Source organism: Neolamprologus multifasciatus, chromosome 4 (assembly GCF_963576455.1).
Source record: "Neolamprologus multifasciatus chromosome 4, fNeoMul1.2, whole genome shotgun sequence".
Taxonomy (NCBI): Eukaryota; Metazoa; Chordata; class Actinopteri; order Cichliformes; family Cichlidae; genus Neolamprologus; species Neolamprologus multifasciatus.
Window position 1 is genome coordinate 8,469,036 of NC_140442.1, and position 19,207 is coordinate 8,488,242.

At 40.8% G+C, this 19,207-nt stretch overlaps 2 protein-coding genes across 4 annotated transcripts; both read right to left on the reverse strand.

The window, feature by feature from the left end:
- Positions 1-2,373: 2,373 nt before the first annotated feature.
- On the reverse strand, positions 2,374-5,452 carry LOC146519728 (uncharacterized). Its single transcript, XM_085156066.1, has one exon. The coding sequence runs from the start codon at positions 4,175-4,177 to the stop codon at positions 2,600-2,602; it is 1,578 nt and encodes a 525-aa protein (XP_085012192.1). The 5' UTR covers positions 4,178-5,452; the 3' UTR covers positions 2,374-2,599.
- Positions 5,453-8,835: 3,383 nt separating this feature from the next.
- On the reverse strand, positions 8,836-18,912 carry kat2a (K(lysine) acetyltransferase 2A). Of its 3 annotated transcripts, none has more exons than XM_085156052.1 (19): positions 18,819-18,912; positions 18,216-18,500; positions 17,806-17,929; positions 17,555-17,700; positions 17,337-17,426; positions 17,041-17,222; positions 16,742-16,933; positions 16,467-16,573; positions 16,084-16,188; positions 15,558-15,694; positions 14,562-14,770; positions 14,343-14,469; positions 14,058-14,168; positions 13,832-13,975; positions 13,619-13,733; positions 13,461-13,497; positions 13,090-13,153; positions 11,930-12,014; positions 8,836-10,908 (listed from the first exon to the last, which is right to left on the reverse strand). In XM_085156052.1, the coding sequence occupies exons 2-19, from the start codon at positions 18,438-18,440 to the stop codon at positions 10,715-10,717; spliced, it is 2,394 nt and encodes a 797-aa protein (XP_085012178.1). In that variant the 5' UTR covers positions 18,441-18,500; positions 18,819-18,912; the 3' UTR covers positions 8,836-10,714. The 3 variants fall into 3 exon arrangements, with proteins under 3 accessions (XP_085012178.1, XP_085012179.1, XP_085012177.1); XM_085156053.1 differs by lacking the exon at positions 18,819-18,912 and adding an exon at positions 18,676-18,785; XM_085156051.1 differs by lacking the exon at positions 18,819-18,912 and having other exon boundaries at positions 18,216-18,615.
- Between the last annotated feature and the right edge of the window lie 295 nt (positions 18,913-19,207).

Here is a 19,207-nt window from a genome sequence, read left to right on the forward strand (position 1 = left end):
TCACGAGGGAGTCTATTGAAGAACGGCAGGAGGTGATCATTATGCAGTGACAAGGGAAGAATGAGCTTCACTAAAATAAAGTAGGTTCTTCTAAGAAAAGCCACACCCAAGGTACTACTTAGAAATCGATTTATTTATTTTTTAGTCAAGGAAATTCCCTAACTTAACGTATTCATTGTTTGTAGTTTTGTTTTCCAGACACAGCTTGTCAGAATTAGTCTTTTAAAAAGGCATGGGGATTTTTTACATGTACTCATTCACTTGTTTTCTGCCCTCTGGCAAGGAAAGAGCTTCAACAGTATTTGGCTGCTTTACAGAGCTTGGGTACAGCTTAAGTCACCATCAAAAAAGTTGTGTTATCTGAAACATATAAACTCACAAGTAAGAATAACCAAAACCAAAAACTAAAACCAAAGTTGCCCTTTTTTCAAAGGAGCTTGGAAAGAAAGTGGCTTCTTCAGTTCTAAAACCAAACGGCGGAGAATCTCAGGTATGTAAACCTTAATAGTGGTTGTCCCTTAAGAGGGTGATAGGCCTCGCCGTATCATGTGACCTAAGGTAACATGACGCAAGGTGTGAATCGGGGTTAAGGCACCTTGGAAGGGATCTCAGAACTGCACTGAAGGTGGAATAAGCCACCCACTCTGTTCAGCTATGGCCTCTTTTACTCCACTTTGAAACCATCAACATCTTCTCGATTCAGATTGCGAACATTGGCATTCTTAAAAGAGTGACCTTTAACCTTTAGCTGCAGATGTAGGTGGTGGCTCTTCTATATTACACCATGCATGTTTTTTTTGGACTGGCTGTTTAGAACTGAAGAAGCCTCTCGGATGAGAGAAGAAACGTTGTTATGAAACTTCCTGTGGCTTTCATTCTAAGCTCTGTAATTAGTTGGGACATCGTGTAAAATATCAAAAACAAAATGCAATTATCTGCAGATCTCGTAAAGCGTTAAAAGAGGAGAGCATGCTGCACTTTGGTGAACACGTGCCTCTACCAAATTTTTTTGCAACATGTTGCTGCCATCAAATCCAAAGTGACCATATTTTTTCTCTTTAAAATAGTACAGTTTCTCAGTTTAAACATTTGGTGTGTTTTACTATGTTCTACTGTGAATAAAATGTGGGTTTATGAGATTTGCAAACCATTGCTTTGTGCTTTTATTTACATTTTATATAGGGCTCCATATTTTGGAATTGGGTTGTACTTCAAAGCAATCCAGCTCGTTTAATTTTTCATAGTATGAAGGCAAGTTTGTGAAAGTTGCAAAAGGATAAGCTAAAGTTAATGTACAAAACATCCCAGCTGATTCCAAGTAGGAATTTTTACTACTTTTTTACAGCACTGTGTAAACAATATGCAAGTTCTAATAAATCCATTGGTAATTTCCATTACCTATCCACTATGTGAGTCACAGCACAAAATATCAACAGTAAGGCGTGCTTTGATTCACACAATGTGTTCACATGCATTTTCTGGTTTAATAAAGTTGTTAATGGGAGTGGACGGGTTGTGTGATACAGAGAAACGAAATCAAAAGCTCTGTGCAGAATGGGCCAACTGAGGGAGGCTCTGGAGGAACAACAAATCACAACTCAAATGCAGTGACAAAGCCTAAATGTCACTGACAATAAAGCAGTTGTGTTTTACAAGCCTTACATAATACAGCAGCAAGACATTTTGCAGGTAACTGTGCAGGGAATTTAGGTTCTTTATAACTAATAGAAATCAATGAAAAATACCATGAAAAGAAGTAAAGTATACCATTACTGTACATTGAAGTAATATATTGTTTTTGGTGTGTCCATAAATAATTCAAATTTCACAATTCATTGTTTTTCACATTAGATTTTACCGAAACGCCTTTAAGAATTTGCATTCTTTGACAAGAAACAAACCACAACTGAAAAACACCACCTCCTCACCCTGAGGAGCTGGACTTTTGCCCGAGATGACTAATTTCTTTATTTTATCTAACTGGTTTAGGTAGCACTGTTTATGATCCACTAGCCTTTACAAGCCTCAAGTATTTTTGAACAAAATAAATATTTTTCCTGATAAAACCTCCAGTTGAAAGTGTCAGGCCAACTGAAAAGTTACCCTAAATATATCTTAGTACTGTGTAAACCTTAGGGTGTTGTAGATTTTAATCAGTTTTTGCATGCACCACGCCCTTGATACACCCGTCTTGTTTTCATTGCATCAGGAAACAGAACTCTAAAGCCTATTATACACAATCATACAAGAGAGCATAAAGATGCATTATAGATAACAGTCACTTTAGTTATATGCACGCAATGTTTTTACATTTGAGCGGATCATACCTGGCCTTAACTAAAGGCACACTGTTGGGTCTAAAGTCAGACCCCGCTGACTTTAGACCGTCCCTCAGGACGGTTTTATCTGCTCCTGAGTCACATAAAAACTGTATCGTTTTTCCCTGCACTGTTAATGTGCGAAAGGGTTTTACTTCTTTCCCTGATAAATTCAACAAAACTTCAGTCAAATCTATGGTTTGGGGCACTGGTTGTTGTTTTTGGCAGTCTGATGGGGTGTTTAAACATGCATGTGTATTAGCAGTGACAGCAGATACTAGTCATTTATTATATGAGGGGTTATGTGGATCTGGTCGTCTATACTCCTCATGTAGGTCCTCAGGGCACTCTTTAATATAATGACCTATTCTTCCACACCTGTAACACTCATCCCTGCTCCTTTGTCTTCTCCGGGGTGGCCAATTACTTCTGACCCCCCTGACTCCTCCTCTAACTCCTCCGCGGCCTCTGCCACGTTTAGTCTGTCCCTGAAGAAATATCTGAGATTCTTCATCAGCATAAAATGTGGCAACATTTGGTGTATTTTGCAATTTTTTCTTTTTTCTTTTAATCACATCCTGTGCATGCTTTGCCCAGTTCATACACTGAGTCACTCCATCTGTGGAGTGATTTACATTTTGCTTTCTAATAAAATCTGCAATGGATGGATAAAACCCACTCATCAAGGCATGTTTCAGCTGCTGTTGATAGGGGCCTGCTGGGTCTGCATTCTCTTCAAGTCCACTATGCTTCTTAAACACTTCCTCTAATCTACCTCTATACTCATGAACATCCTCTCCTTCCTTCTGTGTGCATTGTGAGATTTTGGTGTAGTCTGCAGTTGTTCTAAAAGTATTTCTGAGACGATCATACACTCCATTAATTTGGACAACGAGACCTGCATCTCCGTAGGGCAGGGTGTTATCACCTGGCCCTTTACCTGTGTATTGTCCTCTGACACGGGTCCAATTATAGGTGAGACATTTCCTAAAAGTAATCTCAGTTTCCTGTCCATTTAAACGGTATGAAGAACAAAGCTGTCTGTGTCGAGCTACGAACTCATCAACATTAGTCAATGGGTCTCCAAGGCTCTTGCAAGCATCAGCACATTCAGACTCCGTCCATGGCCGGTAAACATGAATAGTGCGGTTGCCATCCCTGTCCACTCCATAATGTGGGTTAGCAACCTCTACCATAGGGTAAGTGCTCACCTCACGGAATGGATCAGGAGAAAAACTTTCTTCATCTTCACACTCTGGAACAGAAACACCATATGTTTCTTTATGTTGTGTCAGGGATGGATATGTGGTTGTGACGTTTGTGTTTACTAACTTTACTTTCTGTTTCCTGCCCTGCCTAGTCTGTCTTGGACTCCATACTGCTCCTAATGCCTCTCCATACTCAGCCTTTAATTTCTCCTCCACCTCTGCCTCTGCTCTCTCACACTCTTCTCTGACTCTTCTTTCTGCTAACATTCTTGCTCTTTCTAATGCTTTTCTACGGTGTTGTTCTAAAGTAGTTGCAGTGGATTGAGCTGTGGTTTCATCCTCAGGTTTCACAACTACTGCTTGCAATATTGCTCTTTTAACATTCTGTGCTTCTCTTCTCTTTTGAGCCTGCTCCAGCCACAACTTAGCAACTGCTAACTGCAGTTCCTTCCTCTGCTTCACTTTCCCTGTTTTACCTGCTACACTTACAGCTATTCTTTCTACAAGCATTTTACACTTAACTTCCACTAATGTCCCTTCAAATCCATATTTTTTCCGCCAACAATCTACATACTGCGTGCTGCCCGGTAGAAATTTCTCCATAAATTTTACATCCCCTTCTAAGGCAGACTTACACATTTTATTCCCCATTATAACAATTCTTTCAAGTTTGCGGCAGGTAACACCTTACCTCAAAACCCAGGCTATGTGTACACAACAGGTCACAAAATTACGTTAACACCGCTTAGGTTTCCTTTTGTGTTGCTGCGTTCACTTTACTGGCACTCACACACGCATACATTCATTCACACTTTTTAAGGCCTATAATCTTAAACTCTCTATACCGCGGCGAGCTCTTTCCTCCTTATATATTGGTGGAGAAACCATAGACTCAACGCACTTATTTGCGGAGTCCCTTTTATTTTATAGAGCTCTTTCCTCCTTATATATTGGTGGAGAAACCATACACTCAACGCACTTATCTGCGGAGTCCTTTTTATAGAGCTCTATCCTCCTTTCGGCGGAGAAACCAGGCAGCTTGCGTCTACACGCACAGCTCTCATGGACCTGGGTCCAAAACGCACAGTCCAACGCACTCCCGTGCCAGCGTGAAACCGCGCAGCTACGGAGCCGTTTATTTCTTTAATAGCCTGCGACCTTCTCGCACGGCTGGCGCGCTCACGTACCTGCGAGAATCCGCACGGTCACGTAGCCGCTCTCTATTGTTTTAGGTTCGCGTGAAACCGCGCAACCAGCGCTCCCCTGGACTCGCGTGAAACCCGCGCAGTCTCAGTGACGCGTTCCTATCTAAAATTCCACATTCATTCACACGGTTACAGAGACGCTCTCGGTTTGCCTACCGTTGTGTTGCGTTTCGTTCACAGGAGAGTCCAGGATCCCGTCAGTCGCCGTCCACGAGGGGAGTTTAGACGCTATCTCGCCGGCCTGGTCGCGAATTTTAACACTCCAGGGCTTTATCAGGCACCCTACGGCCTGGCTGTCGACAGTCTGCGGCGTGTCCTCTCTCTCCTCAGTGTGCGGCAAAAATCTTGGGTTCCGGCTCCGAAGGACCAAAAAATGTTGGGTCTAAAGTCAGACCCCGCTGATCCCAGAACTTATTCCCATGAAAGAAAGACAAGGCAACAGCGATCGATCTTTTTACTTGCAAGGGGGGCCTTGTCCGTACCTCAGCACATCACAAAATGACCTCCTCGACTGGCCCCTCTTGCTCCCTTTTATTGACAACGTTCACACAATAAACAATAGTTTACAACACGTACCTTCCCCCCGTAACCCCCCTTGGTTACAAATGACAAGGCACTGTGTGTGTGTTATGTGAGAATGTGTGTGTGTGTGTTTGTGTGTGTGTGTGTGTGGCATGCTGCTGATCAAAGGGTCATATAACATAAAAGCACAGGAACATCCTTGGTCTCTGGAATCCCATGTTCCGGGATGATATTCTTACATATTGCTTTGGCAACTGAAATGGCATCTGCTTTCCTAGATGGGACGATTTCTACCCACTTTGAAAAAGGGCACACTATCACTAAACAGTACCTGTAGTTATTACAGTTGGACAGTTCTATAAAGTCCATGTGAATAACTTGAAATGGGTGACTGGGTCTCGGGAATTTCCCTCTCTTAGGTCTCAAATTACCCTGAGAATTGTGCTTGCAACATATCATACATGACCTGCAAATGTTTTTTGAAAAAGTATTAAATCCTAGAGTATAAAAATGTTGCTCTACTGCTGCCATCATTCCCCCTGTGGAGACATGGCAAAGCCCATGGCTCAAAATAGCAGCAGTCTTATACAAATTCTTAGGCAGTATTGGTTTATCACACAGATAATAAACACCATCCCGCAAGCTCGCTCCTTTGGTGAGCCACAACTGTTTTTCTGCAGTAGGCGAATGTGTCTGCATGTCCGCTAATACATCTGGTGTAATAGGCAACGTCTGCTGGTGTTGCACTGCTAAAATATGAACACCATGTGCTCCTAAAGCTGCCTCTTTTGCGATCTTATCTGCAAAAGCATTCCCTAATGCAACTGGATCTTTCCCTCGAGTATGTGCTGCACATTTACAAACGGCAATTCTACTGGGTAATAATACTGCTTCCAGCAGATTTTGCAAGAGTTTGGCGTGTTCTACAGGTTTCCCTGTCGAAGTTGTCATACCTCGTCTTGCCCACTGCGCTGCAAAGAAATGTAATGTAGCAAATGCATACTGGCTATCAGTGTATATTGTCACATTTTGTTTCTCTGCAGCTTTACACGCTTCCGTTAAAGCTACTATCTCTGCTGCTTGAGCAGACATAGAACATGCTAATTGTCTTGCACAGATAATTTTCTCACTATCTACTACAGCAAACCCTGTTTTAGCCTGTCCCTCTGCTGTTTTAAAACTTGAACCATCAACAAACCAAACCTTTCCCTCACCAAGTGGCACATCTGTTAAGTCATCCCTCGGCTTACACTCCTTCTCTACGTGGTCCCTACACTCATGAGGAGTGCCCTCTTCCTCTGTTGGCAAAAGGGTTGACGGATTTAGAATTGTGCACCGCTTTATGGTAATGTGTGGTTGTGATAGTAAGAGTGACATTAAAGACAAATGTCTTGCAGGTGACAGAAATGTCATTTTAGTCTGTAGTAGCAAAACATCCACCTCATGTGGAACTAGCAGTGTCAAAGGGTGAAATAAGACTATTTCCCCAGAACATTGTATGGCCTGAGCCGCTGCACATACTGATCTCACACATGGAGGCAAAGCACAAGCAACTGGATCTAATCTCTTAGAATAGTAAGCTACTGGCTTCATTCTTCCCCCGCTGTCTTGTGCTAACATTGAAGTCATGAAATGTCCCTTGCAGTCAACTGTTTGGACAAATGGCTTATTATAATCAGGCAATCCTAACACAGTCGCACTTGTCAACAGTTGTTTCAACGTGCAGAATGCCTGTTCTCCCTCTGGAGTCCAGCTTAGACTATCTGACATAGCTAAAGTCTCACCGTACATCATGTCCAACAGTGGTTGACTTACTTCAGCAAAATTTGGTACCCATGAACGACAATAATTGGTCAATCCTAGAAATTGCATCATGTGTTTCTTTGTTACCGGCCTAGGAGCTGCTAAAATAGCCGCTTTCCTCTCTGGATGTATGCTTTTTCCTGCTGAACTAAGCTGGTGACCTAGGAATTTCACCTCCTTCTGCACCCACTGTAACTTTGAAAGTGACGCTTTATTCCCTGTTTTTGCTAAATGTGTCAATAGTGCAATAGACGTAGTTTTACAATTTTGTTCTGAGTCGGACGCTATCAAAATATCATCCACATAGACTAAAATCTGTGAATGGGATGGTATTATGAAATCAGACAGACAATTAGTTATTGCCTGCATAAAAAGGGTCGGACTGTCACAAAAACCTTGTGGTAATCTAGTGTAAGTATATTTTTTACCTTGGTATGTAAATCCAAACCAACCTTGCGAGTTCTCATGCACTGGTATGGAAAAGAAAGCATTACTTAGATCTACCACTGTGAAATGTGTCATACCAGGTCTTATCTGATTTAACAAGGTATGAGGGTCTGGAACACATGGTGCAATACTTTCTACAGCTTGATTTACAGCCCTTAAGTCTTGAACCATGCGCCACGATTGGGAATCTGCTTTTTTCACTGGAAAAATGGGCGTGTTACATGTTGCATTTGGAGCCTCTACCAGTATTCCTGCTTCAATCATGTCTTCTATCACAGGCTTGATCCCTACTTCTGCATCTGGTTTGAGGGGATACTGTTTCACTCTAGGTCTGTATGAAGTTTTAGGCTTTATTTCTACAGGGTTTGCCGTTTTCATTAACCCTACATCAGTCTTTCCTTTTGACCACAAGATGTCTGGAATTTGTTTAAGCTCAGGGTGATCATTTAGGTCTACCATATGTCATTCTGCTGTTTCATTCTCACTTCCTTTTAAGTGTACCTGAGGTGTTGCATGTGTCACCCACCCCAGCTTCATATGGAAGATACTGCTATGCATGTTTGTCTCCCACCCCCCTCCACATTGCTGCCATTCCTTTGTGTGCTCTCCCTGCTCCACTAGAAATGCTAAATCTTCCCACTCAGCTGTGCTACACTTAGTTAGTGAAACATGTGGCACCTTTCCTTTGAAAAGTTGCTGAGCTGCTTCAGAAATTATCACACTACATCCTGCCATTTGTTTACCATCAGTGTATACAGTTTTTACAGTAATTCTTTGAGGACCCAGTTTCATCACTTTGTCAGTATAGACATTATCAGGTCCTGGTGTCATTTTGAACCTAAGTGTGATGTGCATCTCATCTGGTTCCTGTCTATCATAGCCCTCAGCTAATCTCTCCTCAGCTGTGGTCAACATTTTACAATTTATCTGATCTGGTCTAGAGGTTGACAGGTCAAGCGTCCAGTAGTAATGTACATCGCCACTGCCCTGGTGAACCATCGTTTCTGCAGTTTCTCCTTTTCCTGCAGTTATCATTCCAACAACCGTGGGAATGATTGAGATTCCAAGTTTTACCATCATAGCTCTACCCAAAAGGTTCACAGGACATGTCGGACACATTACTACTGAACCCTGAGCTGCCTCTCCCGTAGATGGATCTCTAATCCATACCGGCTTAGAGATTCTGTGTTGATTTAACTGACCATTAGCAGATTTTACATAAACGATGCCGTTTGATGGGTTTATTCCTGACACATTTCTAGTGTTATTAGGTTATAATGTTCACTTTCCTCTAAAAAGCCTTTTATGATTTTAGTAATACTTTCCCTCAGATTAAAAGTATTTGTTGGTGACCTTCTTTATTTAGCCAAGTGACCATGAAAAGAATTATTTACCAAAAAAACAAAACAACCCCAACAACTTTATTGTCGTGAACAGTATTACAGTTACAGTAAACGGTATTTAAACCATAACTCAACAGTAGCCATCCTCAAACAGCTGGAAGGTTCCCTCAGACACCTTTTAAGAAAGTCTGAAATGCAACATTGGTAGTCTGAGGATGAACTACGTAACTGACAACCCTGAATAACGAAACACTGACATCACTCCAACAATTCAAAGCTTGTCATGATTCAAGTACAAAACAAAACAGACATTCACACCCACACGCAAACATACGATGTTGATGAAAAGTTTAAAAGAGAGAAAAAAAAAAAAAAAAAAAAGACAATTAGACAATTACTTCCCTTCGGATGCATCTTAAGAAGCACTGACACTGACTGCTGAGCAAAAAATGTTCAGTAAATGAACAATAAAACAGGTACAAAAACAAAGTAAAAAAAAAAAAAAAACACTTAAAAAACCCTGCAACTGTGCCTGAAGGTTTTGTTTTGTTTTTTTAATGCACATTGTAAACTGTAGCCATGCATTAACACCTTTCACAGCTTGCGAACAGTGTCAACAAGTCATGTTCTCTTTCCAAAAGTCATAATCTATACAGGACTGCTGATTAACGGCTGCCTCCCCTGTTTTTTGTGTTTGCAACAAAAACTAATGTTTTCCAACTAAACATGGAACCACCACAAAAGTGAGGCTACACACAAAACGCTCCCTATGTAGAGGTGACAGTCCTACAGGACAAACCAGTTCAAACACGTACAGTAAACACCTGGAAAAGAAGCTATACTAACTGTGACCTCATCAAAATCGTTTGGAATGCTGCATAAACATTATGTTTTATATTTTATGTATAAATAAGTATTATATTAGCATGAAAACGTTTCTATTAAGGTAACTTTTGACTTATTTTCTTTAGCACACAAGTGCTGGAAGTATTTTATGCCCAGTCCATCACGGAGTGCCTCAATTTGTCTTAACAGTAGAGCTGCAACCAGCAGTTATTTTCATCTGCAGTGCTGTTCTCATAATTAGTCATTTATCCAAATGACAATTTTCTTTTATCATGACCAACAGTCAAACATTTAGAAAAAAAAAAATCAAAATCAATAGATGGTAAATATTAAAAAAGAAAGCAAAAAAAATAAAAAGTCCTCACTTGCAAACATTCAGAATTTGCACTTCATGTGAGAGTAACAATTTTACTCTTTTTTTTTTTTTTTTTTTTTTTTTTTAAACAAATGACTAATTCAATTGTTTCAGTACTACTTAGCAAAGTACTTCCCATTTTTCAAGTGCTCTAAGCACTTTGCCCCTTAGAGCATTTATATTAATTCCTATGAAAATGGCTGGGATGCTCAAGTGTCTCAGTAATGGAAGGCAACGTGGCTTTAGGTCCCAAGGTCCAGTTTTTGTTGTTTTTTTTTTAAATGAACTCTTTACTACTTAAACACTGGCTCCTGTAAAATGCAACAAAGCTGAATCTGTCACTCTACAAAGAATGGTGGAAAGTCGCATTATTACTTGGACCTGTAACTTTGGTACACTCATTGAAACATGTATTAGCAGATTATTCACCCACTGCGAGTACTGAAAGAAGACGTCATCAGGTAAGTTTAACTGGATCACATTTTGAAACCTGTAGTATTCAACTGGCTGTGATGCAAGTCCAACAATTTTTCAGCAATTCTTTTTTTCCCTTGAAAATAACCTTTTCTTAACCAAGATATGACAATGGCTAAAAATCTTCTCTATCTTGGCGTTTGGCCGCTGTGAAAGTAACTCCTTGTCAGTCGAAATAGTTCTGAGGCAAGCTTCATTTCTCAATCAGACCTCCGTCTTTTAATTTGAAGTAGAAAAACTTTTCTAAGGTGTTGGCACACTTGCAGTACTCGCTGTCTGGGGGGTTGTACTCGCGACAGTTGGTGATGATTCGCTGTAGGTCGGCAATAAAAAGTTTCTTGGTCACATAGTATCTGTTCTTGAGTCTTTCTGTCATAGTCTTTAGGTCTGTGAGGGCAAAACAAGGACAAAGAAAATCTGCATAAATTAAAAGGTAATGGCTTAAATACCATAAACAATAACCCCAATTCCAAAAACACTGGGATGTAAAATGTAAACAAAAATGAAATGCAATGATGTGAAAATCTCAAACCCATACATTATCTATATTATCACAGAAACCATTTTGATGGCAGTAACACATCTCAAAAACAAGGTGGAACATAGGCACAAGCAACTGGAAAAGTAAACTGGATTCAAAGGGAACAGCTGGGAGGAACCCCAAAAAGTTGATTGTGTTTGTCTGGTCATAGCGTTTTCTTCAGTCTGAGGAAGTCACTTGGATGAGAGAAAATATTTCTCCCACTGAAAACGCTACATCCAGATGAACAGAAGCCACTTTTTGTGATTTACTTACCTGGATGATTGAGCATGCGTCAAGACAGTTGGGAAGAACATTTTACAACAAATTAGGTTAATCCACAACAGATCAGTAACATGATTGGGCATTTAAAAAAAACAAAAACAAAAAAAAACAGCAGCATCTATCAAGGTAGCTTTTTTGGGGAAGGCCACCCATTTTTTAGGAAGACAATGTTAAGTTGCCTATTGCATCTATTACAATAAGAAGACTTGGTAGTAGAAGAATCCAGGTGTTAAACTGGCCTGCCTGCAGTCAAGACCAATTAAAAACATTTGGCATATCATGAAACCAGTAATACAACAAAGATGACCCCGGACGGTTGAGCAGCTAGAATCCTATATCAGACAAGAACGGGCTCAACACTGCTCTCCCTGAAAGTCCAGTAGCTATTGTCTTCAGCTCCCAGGTGTTTACAGACTTTTGATAAAAGAGAGGATGCTACACAGTGGGAAACATATAGTCCCTGTACCACCAAGCCTTTTTAATGTTGCTGCCATCAAATTGAAAAGAAACCCCTTTTTTTCTTCAAGTGACAGATTTGCTAGGTTTTAAGAGATTTGCAAACTATTGCAGGGGGGCCATATTATCTAAGCGAGGCTTACTCACCAATAGGAAAACGGATGATTTCGTAGTAATCCGGAGCTTCAGATTTCTTCACTGGTTCCATAAAGGGCCAAGCATCAGGATGAGTCTGCAGAGGTGACAAAGTTTTAGTTAGTCTCAGGTCTTGTTAGGCTGGGTGTATCCTTGTGTGTGCTCCACTCAGGTGTTAGCTGGGGCTTGTACCTGCAAGCAAGTTCGACATGCCAAGAATCTCTTTTCCTTAAGTGTCCAATGACAAACACACAAAACTGCTGGCAGCAGAGGAGCTTATGTTACAAAAATTGAAAACTACAACGTTAGAAAAAAATGAAGTCCACACAAGTGATGCATCCAAAGCAATGGTGTGTGATTGAGTGGAGAGTCAAGGAGGTCAATCGTATGAAAAGGCAGTGACCAGTTTTGAACTGAGGAGGGGGCCTTTGAGTACATATTTCACCATCTAAAGCGGTTTTCATGTTTTCAGCATCCATGACTCCGCTTGGGCAGGCTGTGACCTAAATTTCGTCATCAGACATTAAGCCCGAGGATATACGTGAATGTCCATGTGCCTGTTTGTTGTTTTGTGACTGGACAGACTTGTCTGTGTAGAATTACATTACAATGCACAAACTACACATATGCCCAGGCAGCGGAAGTATAACAGAAATGAGTATTTGGCCGTCGGGTCTCCAGCTGTCCTTCTCTGCAATAGAGTATAATCCAGGCTTTACAATACTGTGACAGTGGCCATTCCCAAACTCTTCGTGAATATGGTAGCCATGGAAATAGATCAATAGTCATGACAATTTTAATACTCGAGATCGTGAAACTGAACTCACGGTCCATTGTTAGTCAATGCAAATTGACTGTTATGCAAATGTACTGTTTATAAGGTTAGGGAAATTTGCAGTCAGTAGTCATCCAAGTGACTTGTCTGTGTAGGTTCTCACTCATCCAGGTCATGGTAGCCATGAGAGCTTGAAAATAAACAAATACAACTGGACTTTTTTTGTTTTGTTTTAAAGACATTTCACCTCTCATGGATGACGCTTTTTATGGGAACTTCTTAGCACCATGATGCACTCTGGTAAAAGAGTTAACCCTTATAACAGCAAAAATCTATGGTTAACCCTGAAGTTAAGCCCCAAATACTACTTCCGAATACAGCCTCTGGTGATCCTCACCTTTATCTGGGCGAGAAGGTTCTTCAGCATGTTGTATAGCACATCAGGATCCTTCACCTCTTTCCTATGAAAGATATAAATGATAAGTAAACCTTTGACTACACTTAGAGGACCTGTAGACTTAAAGACACAACGAAAAGCTAAAGTTAGGTGAATACATTTCTGAACACCAACAATAGTGGCATCTTAGCGTTAATACCAAAATCATAACAACTTTTATATTTCAGTAGGTATTTCTTATTATATTTTTTTTGTTGTTGTTTTCTTCACTACTCAGTCATGTCTAAATCTTAATCTGTTCAATGAAAGTGTCCCTGCAGGGGAGGTCACAGTCCAAAGCAACATCATTTAAAAATATATCCAGAGTTTACCCTTTGTCCTTGTTACTGGGTTTCCAGCCTGTCTCTCCTGAATAGAAAGACAAAAATTTTTTTTATAAAAATACTTGTGAGTAAAACATTAATAAGAATTTTATTATATATATTTTCAGGGTGCATACACACAAACACAAAAACAAACAAACACTCACTTATGCCTGGAATGCTCTCCACTGGGATCTGTCGTACTCCCTCTTTGAAGCAGGTGAGACCCGGGTAAACCTTTCTGATCTGGCTTTGTTTCCTCTCAATCAGTTTCTTAATAATCTATTGACATTTTCAAATGTATCTCATAAGAAACACACTGACATGTTCACAAAAATGAAGAAAAACAAGGTTTGCTTTAATGAGTACTTCTGACGTACCTCCTTCTGTCTTTTAATGATATGAGAAAGCTCGGTATAAGGGATTCTAGGGTTCAGTTCGCACTCCATGAGGGTCGCTCCCTCATAGTCTTTGATGTATCCAAGGTATCGACTCTTCGGCACTTTGATGTCTTTGGAAAAGCCCTGCGGAGGGAAAAAGAAAAAAATTAATAGAAAGACAAAAATGAGAGAGGGAAAGTTAATCCACAAGTCACGCCTGCAGTACCTGCTTCTTGAAGTAGCCAATGGCATACTCATCAGCATAGGTGAGGAAATAGAGGATATTGTGTTTGATGTGGTACTCCTTAAGGTGGTTCATCAGGTGGGTACCATAGCCCTTAAAGAGACCCGAGAAAAAGCACCGTATTTATAAAAGAAATTAAAACAATATTCAGCAATACTGCTCATAATCGTATTCATGTTTATTTTTTGCTATAGGTACGTGTAAGTAAGCTGGTTTTTCTGAACTGAAAACTCTTACTGAGTATAAATTTAACACCTTATTATATACCTTAACTTGCTCATTGGATGTGACGGCACAAAAGACGATCTCTGTGAAGCCCTGAGTGGGAAACATCCTAAAACAGATGCCTCCAATGACGCGGCCATCTTTGATAAGGGCTAGGGTCTTGTGTTTCCTATTTAAAAAAAAAAAAAAAAAAAAAGACGGAGATGTCAAACATGTGTGGGCCTCAAGTGGCACGACATGTGGAAAGAACGTTAGACTTACGGGTCAAACACCAGTCGTGTTATGTACTCTTTGGGCATACGAGGTAACTGATGTGAAAAGACATTCTGTAGGCCAACCAGCCACATCAGGATCTTCTTGTTTGATTTCTGGGAAAGCGAGTTTCCAATGACATGAAACTCTATGATACCACGTCTCTCCTCCAGCCTTGCAGTCTCATCACGGGCAGCATTTGGTGTCAGCAGATTAGTCTAGCAATATTAAACATAACAAAAAAACAAAACACAACATCAGTATTAAATGTCTTTAAAATTGTACCAAAACAACACCAATTTCTTTACATAACCCTAGTGTTAAGTCAAAGCTTTTTAAATACCATCACTTAGGCTGTTATGACACATCATAGTAAATGTGACTGAACTCATTCATAATTGTTCCATGCTAAAAATGTTACCTTTCCTGGTGAGTTAAAATTTTGATCACAGAAAATTGACCAGGGTGTCTCCTTAGACATGACTAGGGATGGGTATCGTTTAGGTTTTATCCGATACCAGTACCAAACCGGTACTTTTGAAACGGTGCCAGAATAATAATATTTATAATAAATAAAAAACGGCTTTTTAAAAAAACGCTATACGTCGCCAGGTGTTTCATCAGATTCGAGGTGTTACCTCCTTTGCACAGTATCACAGTATCAGCACTAAAGCACTTGTTGCAGGCTGCTGAGTTTGCATATTTTGCTGTGAAGTACAGCCAGACTTTTGACCGCTTCACCTTGGGCATTTTTAATCTGTAGCTTTGCTCTAAAAGAACGTACGTACCTGGGCCCGCCTACTATGCTTGCAAAGGTAAAATGATTGGCTGGAATTCAAAGTGTATGACATCTCAGGGGGAAAAAAAGCACCGAAATGTGCGATGCTTTTCGGTCTGGTTACTACCGTTTATCTCAGAACCGGTGATACAGGTACCCATCCCTAGACATGACACAGGTGTTATGAACTTAACCAAACATTAAAGAATGGAGTTTAACCAACTGACCTCTGGTCCGAGCATAGCAGCAGGGTCAGTGATTGTCATCATGACTTCATTGACCAGCTCCATTGGTATGTCTCCCATCACACGAATCCGCTTGGCATCCTCCAGGGTCAAGGTCTCGGGAAGTTTGCGCTTTTCTCCTGAAAAGAGTGCAACATTTCTCAAATCAAAGCAATAAAAAGCATAAACATTGGCCGACATTGATCTATGAAACAGGAAGGTCTGATTGGGGAAAAAAAGTTTCTACATCTCAAGAGAATATATATTGATTAGCCACGATAGTAAAATCCAGTGACATGCAAAGTGAATAGCCTCCCCCACCTTACTGGAAAACAACTGTTCAGAAACTTAAGGAACACTACAAGGAACCAATGTGCTGGTTCACCTTCAAAATATCATCCAATTGTGCACCCACAGGAGGTGCTGAAAACATGTCTGATCCACAGAGGCCACTGACAGCATCTAAGCACTAGACATTACAAGACATTCTAGAGTCCTGTGCGGGTGGTTTTAATGTTGGTTTACACACCTGTCTTTGGTTCTGCTCCTCCAGTATCCATGCTGCTGACAGAAGAGCTGCTGTTCAGACACTTTGACAGAGCAGGAGAGCCAGACACTGAAGCCGGACTGATCACTGCAATAACAGACAAAAGACTTGACATATTTACAAACTATACAACAGGAACTAAGCCTTCAGTCACACAGGTCTAGAGACTTCCTGGCAACCATAGGTTGCGCAAGAAAAATGCACATTCATTGAACCGTTGTGTGCTGCACCAAAAATCTTCTTGTGATTTCTTGGGTTGCTAGCATACTGCCACATTCACTCTTCATTTGCCTTTAAACATATGCCTTACACATAGACCAAACACATTGCAAAAGCTCAACTGTACAACTTTATGACTGTCTCACCTGTCTGATGTCCCAGCTGTGTGCCATCGGAGGCCGGCATGGTGAAATCAGCCTCCCATATGGGTGAATTCTCACCATAGATTTCCTCCTCCAGCATGGACAAGAACCTGAAGACACACATGTACAAATGTAATAACCATAACGTGATCCCCACAAGATGAATGTGAACAGTGTCCAGTGCACCATCAAGTACACTGATAATCTTTCTGCAGCTTTTCAGGTTGCCTTTTAACTTGAATACAAGCATACACTGTTTCAATGAAGCTTGTCCTTACTTGGGGAAATGTGTGAGGATAAGTGTACGTTTCTCTGGTAGCAGTTTATCCTTCTCCACCCTAAACTTCTCCAGGAGTTGGCGTCGGGTGACGGTGAAAATGGACTTGAGCAAGTTGCGCCCAAACACCTGAGTGGTTTCATAGCGCGGTAAGCTGTCATTACTTTGTGGAACATGGCAATAACACAACCACCTGCGATCATAAGAAGAAACGCCTTATTGCACAGACTGACATACAATAGTCACTTTAGAAACAAGTAAATGTACACATCAGCTTTCTCTAATATCAAATGAACGCACCTAGTGTAGTCCACTTTGTAAGCTGTCCCATCATCCTTCTGGGTACGTTGACGATACTGCGTAGGGGTCTCAAGCTTCCAGTAATTTAGGCACAAAAGGAACATCTTTGACAGTTCAAACATGGTCTGTCTTTCCTTTGGTGCAAGGTGGCTGAACTTATACTGGACAAAATTCAAAACCCCCTGTGAAATTAAAAGAAAGACAAAAACATTTAAAGATTTAAAGTCTGTGCTCACCAGTCAGTAGACACTGCTTAAGACCAAAACATTCACCAAAGCTATTTTCTTAAAATTTACCTGCTCAATGTTGGGCTTCTCAAAAGGTGGACTTCCGAGGGATCCTTCTACGACTGGCTGGCTCATCTGAAGGATGCATTTCCTCAGCAGCTGAAGGAAAGAGTGAAGAAGTAACGAGACAAGTTTATATCGGGCTAAAAAATGTCATGTACATCAACTTCTGAGTCAAACTGAACCACTATCACAATCACACTAATGTTTGAATGCCTTTTACATACCTTAAAAAGGTAGAAATAGACCTGCTTGGTATCAGTGTCTTCCTCTTTGTGTACAGACATAAAAAGGTTCTCCACATCAACCACCATCCCCAACAGCCTGTTAATCTCATCTTCGGACACGTTCTCCAGATGTGACACATGATTAGCTGTAATTAAGGTGTAAAGAAAAATGTAAATGGATGACTGGAATACACGTTTGTTCGTTATTACACCATTTACAAGGTGAGCAGTACGTGGATGCTAGTTTGTACCCAGAGCATGTCCACAGCTGCGGCAGGGCTCGCTTAGGCTGGCTGCTTGCTGTTGCAGATCAATACGTGTGGCCGACGGTGGGTTTGGGTTTTTCCATCCATTGCACTTGCATGTGTCATTAGCCTGAAAATACGCAAATAATCCATACACATCCATTTACACAATAACACAACTGTAGCTTTTGTATGTAGATGAATGACTGTTCAGTTAGCCTAACAATAAATGCATTTTTGAGGCTTTAATATGAATAATACAGCAAATACAAGACTGCCTTGACAGTTAAAAACTGATACTACAACACGTATGTTAGGTTACGTGCTACATGTTTGTTCCTGAATATACACAGTAATGCTAATACTGTCCGAAGAGTGCTTTGTTATGGTGAACTTTGGCTAGCTATGCTAGCTACCTTGCATGCGGAGAATACGCCAAGTTTTTCAAGCTTCTTCGCCCGTGGGAAAGCTCGGACTTGTGCTTTTTTCTGGCTTGCACGTTGTTGCTGGCTGAGCCCTGGTCTGACCGGGTCACTGTTCCCTGAGCCTGCAGTAGTAGTAGTAGTACTGGAGCCCGCTGACCCAGCAGACTGGGCTTGAAGAAGCCGGGGTTGTAAGGCCTGCGCCGCCGGGTCCGACATATCCACGCTGCTATAGTCTCTTCCTCAGCTCCCGTTTAGCTCATATGCTGCATTCAAGTTCTGTCGGCAAAGTAGGATTTGTTAGAATTGCAGCAAAGTTATTTTGTACTGTCTACGGTTAAAACCGATATAGCCTTCTTCAGATTTATTGACAACTGATTTCTATTGCCCCTCCCCTTAACGGACCCCAACCAGTTAAATCCGCCCACAGCATAGATCAAACGAATGAACTCACTGTGAGTGTTTAGGTTTTTCCTTTAATATGCTACACTTCTGCATGTGTAACACATGCAAAAATAGCTAACTAAGTGCCTGTAAGGTTAGGAATCTTGTCAGTTGTATGTTCTTATATTTTAAATGCGTTAACATAAATGTTACCACAGATCTCCGCTTGCATGTCTTCGTTGCTCACCTTCCTGCCGTGTGTCGTTAAACCCTCTTTAGCTAGCAGCTCACCCTCTATTGGTTATAGTGGGATCTGCAGCTCTCACATTTTTGTTTTACGTAAAAGGAGCCCCAGATGTCACTGTATGCACCCTAGAAGTAAATGACAATCCACAGCAAGTATTAGAAAAAATATCCAATATAAATGTTTAAACGGAAGTGTCATTATCAATTAAACCCCATCAGGTAAAGTTTTAGGATTCCTTCAGGACTATTATAGAAGGCTAAAATCTGCTCCTTTTGGCCCTTTTCTATAGGACAATGTTAAAGGATAAGATGGACTTTTTACTCTGTTTGTCAAACAGATTAAACACATTCTGATA